At 41.0% G+C, this 13,735-nt stretch overlaps 1 protein-coding gene across 2 annotated transcripts in view; it reads left to right on the top strand.

Moving 5' to 3' along the window:
• ccdc85ca (coiled-coil domain containing 85C, a) overlaps positions 1-13,278 on the top strand; it is a 37,071-nt gene extending 23,793 nt beyond the window's left edge. For both annotated transcript variants that reach the window (XM_046855360.1, XM_046855359.1), the window contains exons 3-7: positions 1,932-2,008; positions 5,087-5,188; positions 9,287-9,382; positions 9,947-10,045; positions 11,919-13,278. In XM_046855360.1, coding sequence (XP_046711316.1) covers positions 1,932-2,008; positions 5,087-5,188; positions 9,287-9,382; positions 9,947-10,045; positions 11,919-12,008 — 464 coding nt within the window. In that variant the 3' untranslated portion in view covers positions 12,009-13,278. The remainder of the gene's footprint in view (positions 1-1,931; positions 2,009-5,086; positions 5,189-9,286; positions 9,383-9,946; positions 10,046-11,918) is intronic.
• Positions 13,279-13,735: the final 457 nt, after the last annotated feature.

Raw genomic sequence — 13,735 nt, forward strand, 5'->3', positions numbered from 1 at the left:
AATTTAATGTATTATATAATATATAATGAATAATAAATGCAGAAAAAGAATCTGTGGGATTTTTTCTGTCTCATGGGTTTCTCAGTTTTTAGTTTTCCTAAACGAGAAAAAGGTAAAGGAATGACTCTTGATAGCTCCTATAATAAAACTTGCTTATGTTATAAACGTTATTAGAAAAGGATAAAAAGCGTGAATTAAAGTTTCAACAATTGTTTTTAAAGCAGTCAAACAAATTCTCAAACTTATTCTTATACAGTTCTTGAGATTAGACTCTCGCAATCACCAAGAGAAGCTATTTAGCAGCTATTTGTCTCTCGCTCTCACACACACACACACACACACACACACACACACTCACTGCTCTCTCTGCGAGAGTGTTACGGTGTTAATGGCTCTTTTAAAACTGTCCCTCTGTGATTCTGCCGCTCACGCGGACACCACACACGTGAACGAGATGTTACTGACACCTGCTGGTGGTTGAGCGGCGAGATAATCGATTACTACGGGACCGTGCAATTCCGGGGGCAGGGGACAAGAGAGAGAGAGGCGCCATCATGCATGTTTTATTGGTCATAAAAAGTCAAAGAGCAAAGTCCTGTTTGAAAGACTGAGGATGGTGGTGACCTTGATGGGTTTCAGAGAGCGAGAGTGCATACGGGGACAGGTGTGAGCCTGACAGATTTACAGCACAGAGAGAGAGAAAGAGAGAGGGTTCGATGAGACGACTCCAGGATCGAGCTAATTAGGCGTGGAGATGGATGGGAAGGGCGAAGGGGGGATACAAACTGTGTGTTTGTAAAAGAATGCAGCAGCAGCAGCAGGAGTTTGACCCTGAGAATGACTCATGCTGTCATTATGAGCTCCTCAATCCAACATACACTATTTAACAAAATGGTTTTTTTTGTGTGTGTGGCTTTAAAAAATCATATGAAAAAACAAAACAAACAAATATATATTTTACTTTTTCAAATTTAATGTAATAATTTATTTGGCTATAAAGTAAAAAAACAAACAAAAAACAGTGAACCCATAAGGGGGCACAAACTTTTGCATCAGACAAACAATTGTAAAAGAAAAAAAAAAGAATAAAATGTGTGTTGAGTACAGTGTAGTAATTCCAGCTCTCTCCATGTCCTGCTCTTTAATTTAGACCTGACATGTTCCACCTGGTGCTTATTGAACACTCCAGTCTTCCTTAAGGTCTTCCCTTTTTGTAGATCCAAAGGAATGTAGGAACGTGCATGAAACGGGGTGCGTGTGAAGCTTGTCACTCTCCTCCAGCCTGTGCATACTTCATCACGCTCGGATAGCGAGGTCAGGACACGCATGCGGAGAATGCGAAGCAGAGCACACGGCTCGACGGAGCCACGCCCTTTTTTCCCTTTTTAAAATATTTTTTTTTATTATTTAACTACTAATACTACTACTAATAATTATGCAAAAAAACGATTATATAATTATAAAGATTTTAATGTTTAGTGTTTTGCTCTTGCTCTGGGTTTGTCCCCAATTTCACTTCATTGCAGTTCTCATCTCTATTATTTTGTTTATCGTTTCTCTGGGAATTGTGGGATGCTGGGTGTTCAGGTTAGTTGTGATTTTGGGATTATGGCACCACCCAGACCACCAAACAACTCTGGGAGTATGTGTACAATAATCCAGTTTCTTTTAACTGCAGTGATTCTGTTGGGATGATTGTAATGGTATAAATCATTGGTGTTCTTTGGGTGGAGGCTGTAAACCGTGATTTCATGCTGTAATCCGTGTAATCAGTGTAGTATAAACACTGTACACGCTGCACACACACACACACACACACACACACACACACACACACACACACACACACACACACACACATCAGGACGAGTGTCTGGATGCTGTGCTTTTAGTTCTGAGATTCATCTGGGTTTCTGCTTTTTTATTTCCAGAGTCCTCGAACTACATCCACCAGCTGGAGACGAAAGTTCGGATTCTAGAGGACGACAACAAGCAGGTTTTCTCGCAGGTGAGAAATTATGCCCCCTCTTTCTTACTTTCCCATTCTCTATCTCTCTCTCCCTCTGTTTTTCCTCTTTCTTTCTGTGTCTTTAACATACACAAACTTTCATTCTTCCCCTCCCTCTTGTTCTCACTTTCTCCATCTCTCTATCTCCCTCTCTCCCTCTTGCGCACATTCTAACACACTCCCTTTATTTCTGTGTCTTGCACAATCTCTCTCTCTCTCTCTCTCTCTCTCTCTCTCTCTCTCTCTCTCTCTCCTTCTAACACTCTCTCTCTCTTTCTACTTCTAACTCTCTCTTGCACACACTCTTTCTTTCTGTCTATTGCACATTCTCACCCTTCCCTGCACACTCTCTGTCTGTCTGTCTGTCTTTCTGTCTGTCTGTCTCATATGTTCACTCTTATGCACTGGCTCTAGCTCTCTGTCTCATTTATTACTGTATAATAACTCTAGTTAATATACAGCTACTATAATAAAATCGAAGAACAAACTTGTTACACAAAGAGCTGAGTTGCCCTGAGAGCTGGAACCTTGTTTTCCTCTTGTTTTTTTTGTTCGGAATTTTGCCATTCCAGGAAACACTCAGCAGTTTTCCTAGAGCTGGATAGCGGTTGAGTCGAATGAGTTAAGAATCAGCCATTAAGAGGGGGATAATCACAGCGTTCATGTAGAGCTGGAAAAGGGAAAATAATATTTACAGCACGGGTTCACTGTAGCAAAACGCACAATTGAATAAAAAGTCTGCATGAACAGAACGATGTTTGGCGGGGAGACAGAGAGAGAGAGAGAGAGAGAGAGAGAGAGAGAGAGAGAGAGAGAGATGGACAGGATAATTACACGCCTTCTATTACCGAGACATGAAATCCTCCAGCTTGGTTGGGGGAAAACAAAGATCAGATACAGATCATCTTCAAGTCTTCAGGGAGAATATTTCATTAGATAGATAACATCCAGCGCTCAATTGCTTTTGGAGCAGACACCGCGGAGTCTTGTAAGGCATCAGTGGTCTGTTTGGAGATCCTCAACGACGTCCTGAACACCTGAACAGATTAGACATGGACAGGTGAAGCCAGGATCCATCTCCGGGTTTCTAAACCATGACGAGACTATCTGTCTCAGGTCCATAAGTCATCTGCTTTTGTACCTTTAACCTGCCATAGAGAGCGAGTCGTATTGATGTGCTGCGAGGTGACTGGTGAAGGGTCACGCCGTAGAACAGTGTGAGCGGTCGATTAGTCACGGATATAAAAAAAAGACGTAAAAAAAATAACGATGTCAAAGAAAGTGTTAATATATTTAAGATTTTTCACTTTTGTGACCTATAGAAAGTTATCATTTTTATATAATTTGTTTTCCCTTAATCCCACTTCTATTCCCTCATCAGTCATGAGGTTTTCTGATTTTGGGACATGAGTTTTAGTCTCACTTTCAGACATTTAAACCTTCATTTCAGCTCCGTTTTTTTTATTTTTTTTTATTCTGCATTTCTTCAATAGGTTACACATTTTGCACTTTTATTTATGAAAAAGCAGTTTAGCAAGAACTCTAGTTTGTATACCAATTCCAAAATATATATATATATATATATATATATATATATATATATATATATATATATATGAGTATGTATACCAATACAGTAATCCCCCGTTTATCCCGGTGGTTACGTTTCAAAACCGCGACCCCAAAAATGCTATTTCATGTATACAGTACTATACTGTATTATTATTTTATAAGTAACAATTATATTTTTCATTAATAAATTTCATTATTTTAACAGAAAACTCTATAAAAACAATTCCCTGTAGGTTTTTTGGTCTATTGTGCTATCTGTGAGAGACAGGGAAAATCAGTCAGACAAATTAATGTGGCAAACGCAATTCCAGGATAAACCGGGGCGCGAGATTTGAACTGCGGTAAAAGCGGGGGATTACTGTATTTTACAAAAAATTTTAATGATTTGGTTTTAATCTTAGAAACCAATGAGATTATGTTGAGAAAACATCTGGATTTGAAACTATTAGTGTTCAACCAATCAATCTAATACTATATAAGATTCTGACAGTGATACTAGAAGCCCCGGGGTGCCAATAATTCTTGAACTGACCGTGTATTTTATTTTCAATTAAAGTCCAACTCTGTATACATACTTTTTTGTTTTCCCCCCTCTTGAATGGAAACCTGGAGCAATTCCCAGACATTCAATGTTGTCTTGGGTGATCATATTCATTTAGTCTGAGGAAGATGTTTTGTGTTGCACTTCAGGGGCCCAAACACTGAAGATATGAAGCGTATTTAAAAAATTTTTTTATTTGTTTTCACAGCAGCCAGGACTCATCAATAATAAATTCTGTTGATTTAACTGGGAGTTTCTTTTATTGTTAATAACTCATGCTTGACGGGACTTGGAGGACAGTCCGTTGGACTCGACTTGCTTTATCCGCCGCTGATCAAATGGCTAATATAGAAAAGGCTGATTATTATTATAATTTTTTTTTAACTATCCAAAGCTCATCCTGACGCCAGACTTCCATCCGTCAGTGATCCCTGATGGAACAGAGTCTACTATTGGCGACTCATTTCCAAATTAATATAAAGACTATTGTACAAATCGCACAAAAAAGCAAGAATTTACAGTACATCTGATGAGATTTGCGAATGATCTAGTGGGTAGATTCGACATTTTTTTGGAGCATTTGACCTGATTTCATGCTTTGTGTAATTAAGTAAATAAATAAGAAATAATGATCATAATAGACCCGTTTGAATATTGATTTACGTTTTTTCAGCACTTTCTGCTGTGCAATGGAAGCTTTTCTCTCACTACTTAATTCTTTAAAAGAATGAAACTCTATCTGTTTGTCTGCATTTTATACCAAAGCCCTGGAACATTACACGCAACTGGAAGCAAGATAAAAAGGAGCGACGCTGTTACAAAGCGCCGATTCTGGAGAATTTAACACCACTTGCGTCGCCGTGTATACACATTTATTCCGTGTTTCATGTTTTGGATGCATTCCCTAACTTGGTACACAGGTTGTGTATTTTATTGTAAACATATGTTATTTCTATGTTTGTTAGGGAAATGTCGGAGATTTGAAGACCCTGAAGAAAGGCTTGTCGCTGTATCACTCCGAGTCGCAACTCTCTGCACTCTCCAAGCAGCAAGACAGCTTACAGAATGTACGTATGGCCTTTTTCCTCTTTCTTTTTAACCCAAACCTTCATCACAGCAACACTGTATTGTGTTTTCCCTTTTTTTTTTTTTTTTTTTTTTTAAAACATGGCTCGTGATGAAGTTTCCTAAAAAAATTTAAAACGGATGAATTGTTGAGAGCTTTCGGATGATTTCCTGTCTCCGTGCAGGGGTCTGATCTCTGCAGGAGAACTGTTGTTCAAGTACAGAGAGTTTCTGAGATCAGAGCCCTCCTGCTAACCTCGAGCTGACCTGCAGAGAGCAGGTTATTACATTAACTCCGATCACGTAAGCCTGTAACTTCATAACTGCGTATAAACAGGCGTGTGCGCAGCCTGACGCACCGGGTTCTCATTTCTCTTCTTGATAATACGGAACTGCTCCCGAAAAACACAGCTGTCTAAATACTCACCCTACCGCCAAGGGGGTTGTGGGGTTGAATCGTGATGGAACCGTGCTGGCGTTGGCTCTTCCCTCTGGGTGGTCTCTTGATCAGATCAGGAGTGCAACAGTTTATAAACCAGAGCGTTTGATTGTGCACAACCCATTATAGATTTATTCCTTCTAGCTGCTATAATAATCTCCACTCTGCTCAGACGTTCTAGTAGATTTTGGAGTGTGGCTGTGGGGAGCATTTTTGAGATCAGGCACAGATGTTGAGGAACTCCCAGTTTAGCTTGAAGGTGTTAAGTAGGCCCAGGCTCAGTGCGTTTTCGGTCCACATACATTTAATGATAGAATGTATTAACTGAATAGTTAGTGCTCTCTTGTAAGCGTGTTTAGTTGGGCTCTAACCACTAAACCAGTTATTACCCTGAGCGTTGTGCCCAACACTACGGGCGCTCATTAGCCTATTGTGTCGTACCCCACGGGCTCTCATTAGCCTGTGTTGTTGCCTATTAGTGGTGATCAAGTGTGTTAAATTGGGGTCATGTGGGAGAAAGTGGGGAAAAGATTTCTCTGTCTTTTGTACACTAAGTACATACACAGTGCAAAGTGGTACAAATTTAATTAATTAAATTCAATTAAATAGTTAACATTTGTTAGAACCCATTTGGGTATATAAGTGAATGTAAAAAAAAAAAAGTGTATTTAATTTTCTAAGGATATGTTCTACTTAACTGTCCTACTTATTTCAGCATAGTTTAACAAATGTCTGCATTTAAAAAACAAAGGATGTTTACCATATTTTCCGGACTATAAGCCGCTACTTTGTCCCACTCTTTGAACCGTGCGGCTTAAACAAGCTGCTAATTTATGTTTTTTTTCCCGGGTTTTTCCCGGTTTCACAAACTTCAAACCAAAAAACTGAGAATGTATCATATAATTTTTCACGTCAGCCCGTACCTGCATTGTGGTTTGAGACCCTGTGACGTTTTGCGTTCTTGATTGTCTGCTGAAAAGCGATTGGAAAGAATTAGAAATAATTTGGTTTAAAAAGTAGCATATGGATTTTTCTTCCAACCCAGACAGAAGTGACAGCGTCGCGCTACCTTTCCAAGCAACGCAAACCTGCGTGAACATTTCTCACACCTGAGTGTTGATTTGCAGCAGTAAAACGTCTGCACGCAAGATTTCGTATCTTCTTGCGCTTTCCGCGCCTCCATCCTCTGCTGTACCCTGCTTAACGAGCTGGAGCAGGAAATGAACATTTCTTTATTTAGACCTTCTTCCTCTCTCCATCACCGCCCACTCCATCTCTCTCTCTCTTGCTTTGTTTCTTTCCTGAGGTGCTACTCTTTATCCTCCGCCTCCTCTCCTTAGAAAAAAAAGGTCACGAGCTTCTTTGTGGATGTGAACCCCCCCCCTCTTCTTCGTAGCCCTCCAGGTTTAGCTAATCACAGTGCTCATTGGTTGTGACGGGATAAATCAGCACTCTTCAAGAACTCCATTAGAAAGCGTTGTGGGATTCATGCAGAGATCACAAACCCGGCGTTTTAATGGCGAGAGAGCAGAGCTTTACTCATCTGTACACTGTCACAACCAGGAGGAATGACCATGCTGCTGAATCCACCTTCATCAGTTATTACAGTCATAAAGTTTTTTGATTTTCTGAAAAAAAGTTTGACTTGTCTCTCGAGTTAAGTGTTAAATAAAATCTCTATGATTTCGATTCGAGTGTGTGATATTCATAAAACGAATCTTATCAGGATCCGTGGAATATTTTCGAGAAATCGTGCATTGATAATGGAACAATATGGAGCTTTGTTAGTGTGTTGACCAGAGGAAAAGGAGGATCAGAGAGAATCAGACGCTCACAGACCTCATGCTGATTGCTTCTCTACTGGAGCTCACTCACGTTAAAGCCCTCTTCCTCTTCCTCTTCCTCCAGCAGGCTGTTCTATAGATACGGCACCTGAGAAGCTCTTTATGAAGAAATGGACAAAGCACATCACAGTGACTGGTTTAGATTCTCTCTTACTTTCTTTCTTTCCTTCTTTCTGATTAGGGTATCGTCTGTATATTACACAGATATTGTTCGTAACGAAATAGTGTATCTGTAACGGTTTGTTTCTCTGGTAGCTTCATTGCCGTGACTCAGAATGCAAGCAGACGTTCATCGTAATGGGATGAGTACCTCCATCACTGCTTTCTCCACTAACACGTCCTACACGATGCCAAAGACGGCGTGTTTATCACCTGAGGCTTAATCCGCCCTCCTGGATTTCCTGTGCAGAGCCCTTGGTCGTTTTTAACAGGGGATTATAACCGCCAAGGGTTTATTTTTTTATTCCTCTATAAGCCTGTAAAGACGGAAGTGGCTCAGAGGTCAGATTCTAGTTTATCTGGCATATAGAGCACTGCTTGGTCATCTAAAAATTTTACACATGTTTGTATTGGCTTGTGCGTAGCATCTCATTCAGCAGTGTTAAAGTAGTTAATGCATCATTCTGACCTTAAGACTGTCAAATGAAACCTGGGAAGTTTTGGAGATGATACAAAATGATGTTTCTAGAGAGGCTCTGCTCGCGTAGAAGAACTAATGTAATATAATTAAAACTCCCCCTGGGCCACAATTTCAAATGTGGATGAAGCAGCAACATGGGATAATTATTTAATCCTTTTCATCATTACTGTGAGTACATTTTGCTGATATAGTATAAAAGATAGGCAGCTTGCACTTCCTTAGGCCTATGGATATAATCTGCAAGAATGAAGCTATCTTACTGGTTCGGAATGTTTTGGTTTGGCCCAGTGCAGTGGCCTGACTTGATCGTCTTGTTTTTAAACAATTTGTCATGATTAGAGCTTTCCCTGTAAATGTATTTTATTATAGTGACTAGTTTCTGGAGTACATTTTCTATAATATATTGATTGTGGAGCCTGATAGTAAATTTAAGTATGACCAGTGTATATCTCCAAATAATTCAGCTTTACTATACTACCTTTCCTGTAGTAAAATAAAGCTAGAACAATATACATCACATATTAAATTTACTCTTCTATATAGTGGAGTGTTTTTGATTGTGGTTCCTAGATATTGAACATACTCTTCTTTAGTATAGTGGAGTGTATTTGTATGTGGTCCCTGGATATTAGACTTCCGGATGGTGTGTAGTGCATTCGACATTAGCGGTCGTTTTTATGGATGGGATTTATACATGGCGGCATAAATCTTAATGAAGGGATGTCATAACGGCCCTTGGTAGTGGATGTATTCAGTCTCGTGCCAATGGGCATACCCATATCAAGAGTGTGCGAAATGCCCTCTCTTCCAGCCCGATGTGTGTTCTGGGGACTGTAAATGAGCAGCGGAGGCTGACTGCGAGGAGCTGCTCCCATTCTGTGCTCTGCTCGCAGCCCCCAATGCTGGAATGCGGGCTCGATTGTTGTGGATTTAACGCTAGAATGGAACTCAAAAGGCTGTGTCTAAACAGGGCCTCGCCAGGCGTAACCCACTCAAAGAACTCATTGTCGATGCGCTCGGCGCTCATGAGCGCGGCACTGACAACCATGAGCTCCGAGACACTTTAACCCTTCAGGAAAACAAGAATGCCTTATTCCAAAAACACACATCCTCTCCGATAACGTGACTGAAACACTAACAGTGTGTGTTTTTTTTTTTTTTTTTCTTTTCTCCACAGGGCACTGCTCGACTCCCGGGTGGAGATCTGTCCTCGCCCATCACGCCATACATAACGTCCACTCAGAAACCAGAAGCTCTGGTTCATGCCATGAAGGTAAATTTTACACGGAAATATTGTTTAACTCGTACGTACTTAATGGAAAGACTCAAACACGTGTAGATGCAGGTTGCGAAGGAACCTGATGCAGCGAAAAGTATTTTCATAACAGAGTTGTGGAGATACGAGTCCTTCACATAGTGTCTTTGTCTCATTATACGTTTAATAAAAATGCCCTGCTCTGCTTTTGCATTAGGGACATTATAAGTTAAAGCATATACAATACACTAAAAAGTAAAACAGGTAATGTGTGAAACTTGGGCCCCTGGGTATTAAACCTGATTTTTATTTGATTTTTTGCAAAAATAAACAGTGACTCAGTGTAATATGTCATGTGTTGCGGTTTATCCGAGGTTGTATTTACCTACTTCTTTATGTGACCTGATAAGGATCAAATGATTATTATTATATCCTTAAGTGTAAAACTGCACATCTCAAAAAGGGTGTGCTTTCGTTTTTTTGCACGACTCTACATGTTTAGATCTTTTGTGTAGGTTGAATTCAGGCTTTGGTCCATTGATTCCACCAGTCTTATGCTTTTACTTCTCGATCTTTTTTTAGGTATTGGAGGTCCACGAGAACCTGGACAGACAGATTCCCGAGGACTACGAGGAGGATCTCAGCGAGAAAGAGAAAGCTATCGTGAGGGAAATGTGTAACGTAAGTCCGAGGATTTGAGTAGAGCATCATGTATACATGTTTCCTTTCCCCTACGCTCAGCTCATCAACCTCTGAGCACATTCTTCAGAAGGTGCATTGTGGCATTGCTTCTGAATATGTACATCTGTACAGGGGTAGTAGCTTAGTGGTTAAGGCATTGGACTTTGAAGCAGAAGGTAATGAGTTCAAATCTCAGCCTCACCAAACTTTTACTCCTGGCCCCCTGAGCATGGCTCTTAAACTATAACTGCTCAGTTGTATAAAGATGAATGTAAGTCGCTCTGGTTAAGGACGTCTGACCAATGCCATAAATCAGGAGCAGGCCATATTAGAGAATCCAGAGTATGTTTTCATGTCAAATTTGCCCTTGCTTTGATTGAGGACAGCGTTTCAGTGACCCCACTGGTAGGCCCGGGTTTTCAGGCCACATTTATTAGAGGCTTTGGTAAAGAAAACAAAACAAATAAGGGGGTCTCTGTGGAGTTGATAGTGCAGCCGTCAGAGAAATTAAAATAACTCGAGCGCTGAGAACAATGTGGGTCTATTGGGCTCCTCTGAGCTGTAGAGAACTGCCGAGCGGAACAAGAACAAACAGAGCGGGTCAGTTCGGATAAGAACAGCACAGGGCAAAGCACTGCACAATCACACGTCTGCCAAGAAGAGGCCCTTCTACCAGAAAGGCAAATGATGGAAGTAACCAGAAGGACTAGGGCAAATCTCAGCATGATGTCACCACCACCACCATGCTTCTCTGCAGGGGTTGGTGTCGATGAGTTGTGTTGGGATTTGGCCAAAGGAAGCGCTTTGTACTAAGGCCAAAAACAACTCATTTTAATTTTTATGAAGACTGGAGAACCTTTTCCCACATGTTTGTCTCCAGGATGTCTTCTGGTCATCTTCAGTGGAGTGTCCAGTTTAAGTTCTTTGAAAAGCTTTTTTTAAATTAGAGAGCTTAGAGCTTCCCTGAATAATCTCAATAATCTCTTCTTTATCCAGTCACTGATGTCAGCTCCTTGGTATTTGCGATGGTGTCTGTTCAAAGAATTCAGTTCTTCCAGGGAACAAGATCACATGACACTTTAATTGCACTCCTTTTGAATTAATTATGTGTCTTCTGGTGGTAACCGGTTGCCCTGGAATGTATTTAAGGGTTTCACATCGATGAAGGTGAATATTTTTCGGCAATCACAGTTGTTCCGAGAACTTCTCGATTTCCCCCCGATTACTTCCGGGACTTTTGAGTTTATAAAATAACCTGCTACATTTATGCACTTACCCCAGCACGTGTTTAACTAACGCCTGAAAAGATTCTGCATAGAAATATTTGTCAATACGCCCGAACCATCCAAGAACAGTCTTCGTCATCAGGGAGCCACCACGACCTGGATCGTCACTGACGGCCATCTTTAAAACCTTTAGACCGTCGAATGCCTTACTGCGGCTGCGTTTCGTCTTCATTCACTACAAACTTCATCAGCACACAAAACACTGCCATTTTAATTAGAGTACATATTTATGTATGGTATTTAGGTATGTTCTTTCCTAAACATCTAGTACAGAGTGGGACTGCTCAGGGCAGGTTTAGTAAGAGGGCCTCTTCTTAAACCCATGGGACTGGTGTGGACTGTGGGACCTGCAGAGCCGTGCGGTTCCCTCACGGATGAGTGTGCACTCGAGGCTCTCTCGCCTGTCAAGGGCACAATCACAGAGATGACGCACAGCTACAATGGCTCCTTTCTTCTTCTCCCAATTCACTGAATCAACCCCCGCCGCCTACTCCACTGTCTCTGTAACAAAAGCGGTGTAACACCTCCCTCTTTCTTTTTTTTCTTTTTTCCTCTCCCTTGCTCCTCTCTGTTTCTTTTGCTCTCAGGTGGTGTGGCGTAAGCTCGGTGATGCAGCAGGCTCCAAACCCTCCATCCGGCAGCATCTCTCCGGAAACCAGTATAAAGCGCCGATGTAGCTCTGGCCTCGACCAGCACAGACGCCAACACACCAGTCCGCCCAAAACCAGCGTAACTCCAGAGCACTTCAGAAAAGCAATCAAAAACCTGCACTCCGAAGGCTCCGTGCCGGCAGCCATGTTTTAGCGTACGCTGGACGTGTTCGGTCCAATCAAATCACGCAACAAAGATATAAGGCAGCTAGTGGCATACATTAGAAATCCTGACTTTACTCTCCATCAGCAATGGAGCTGGTTCACTCAGTCAATGATCCTAAAGCGTCAAGACCTTCTTCTTTCAGGAAAATAACTATCACGATGTAGCAATCGACCCTCTGTGTCTCCATTCTCTACAGAGGTTTAAACATGTTCACGCCATGATCACATCACTCCTTATCATGTCTGCTTCCACGTTTTCTGTTCTTTTTTTCAAGATGCAAGCACTCAGTGTTAGACGAAACCTTTTAATCCAAGTAGAAATCATGTGTAAAAAAAAAAAACCTTCATCGGCTGTGGATTTTCCATCTCATGTTGTATCACAGCGTTATTTTTGACCTCGAAGGCATTTTATACTCAATCGCTGACAATCGTTTGCAAATGATAAACTGTTAAAACTCCTTCGCATCAGCTGAAGCTTTAGGCTTAACATAGAAGTACACAGTAGGGGTGTACTTACTGGATTACTGGAGTAAAACCGTACCTGGTCTTCATGCTACGTAGCAGAATCGTTTATGCTGTGAGACTAGCGCTACGTTCAAACTAGCACAACTTAGAAGGAAGAATCCCTGTTAGCGTTGGACAAACCCTAATGATTGGGTAAAATGTTTTAAACAGTAACATTAGATCGTGACCTTTCATAGAACGTTATGATGGAAGGAAGTAGCGAAAAAAGAACATTGGTGCACACGTCAAGAACTTAGTTAGCACCGAGTAAGTCCGACTTACTTTCGTTTGCGTTGATCAGGCTAGCTTTAAACGATCAATATAGCTAGAACTTTTTCAGTGTTAGGCCACGCCCACAAGGGGCACCAACAAACAAAACAGCAGATTGCTAGTGTGAACGTATGGGTAGGACTTTTTTTTTTTTTTTTTTGAGCCCTCTAGCCAAACGTGGCGTCATACTTGTACGCAAGATTGTCACGTACGAATGTTTGTGTAGATGCTTTGTCAAAAAATGCCAGACTGCACCTTTAAATCCTCGCAGCTGCCACAAAAGATATTTGCTGCATTCGTGCTGTATCTCAGTGACATTTTAGATTTTTTTCCGTCTAATAAAAGATTCCAATCAGGAGGATTTTATTTCCAGCCGCTCAGGAAATTTTGCTCATCTCTGCCTTCAGGACGAGAAACGAGAGAGCGTATCATGGTCACATGACTGGTGGGAATTCTAGTAGAATGTGAGATTGTGCCAAAGAGGGAGAAATGTGGATGTAGCCCAGTAAAAAAAAAAGATCGTGCATCATAGACAAACTATAGAATTTAGTTAAAGCAAAGGGAATCACCTGTCAGGTCATGTGACTCGGCTACATCATGGAGGTTATTTCTATTTTTTTTCTAGAACATCTTTTTGTTTTCATTTTATACTACAGCAATTGACCCCATGTCGTACCTTTTATCCGTTTACTGTTACTAGTTCCACATCTCGCTTACGTTACAGCAGCTATAAATGCTCATCATGTTGAGTTACCGAGAAACCAAATGACGGCCGAGCTCACTGATACTGGAGACTCCTTCCTTAATTGTTAAAC

Source organism: Silurus meridionalis, chromosome 8, assembly GCF_014805685.1.
Source record: "Silurus meridionalis isolate SWU-2019-XX chromosome 8, ASM1480568v1, whole genome shotgun sequence".
Classification (NCBI taxonomy): domain Eukaryota; kingdom Metazoa; phylum Chordata; class Actinopteri; order Siluriformes; family Siluridae; genus Silurus; species Silurus meridionalis.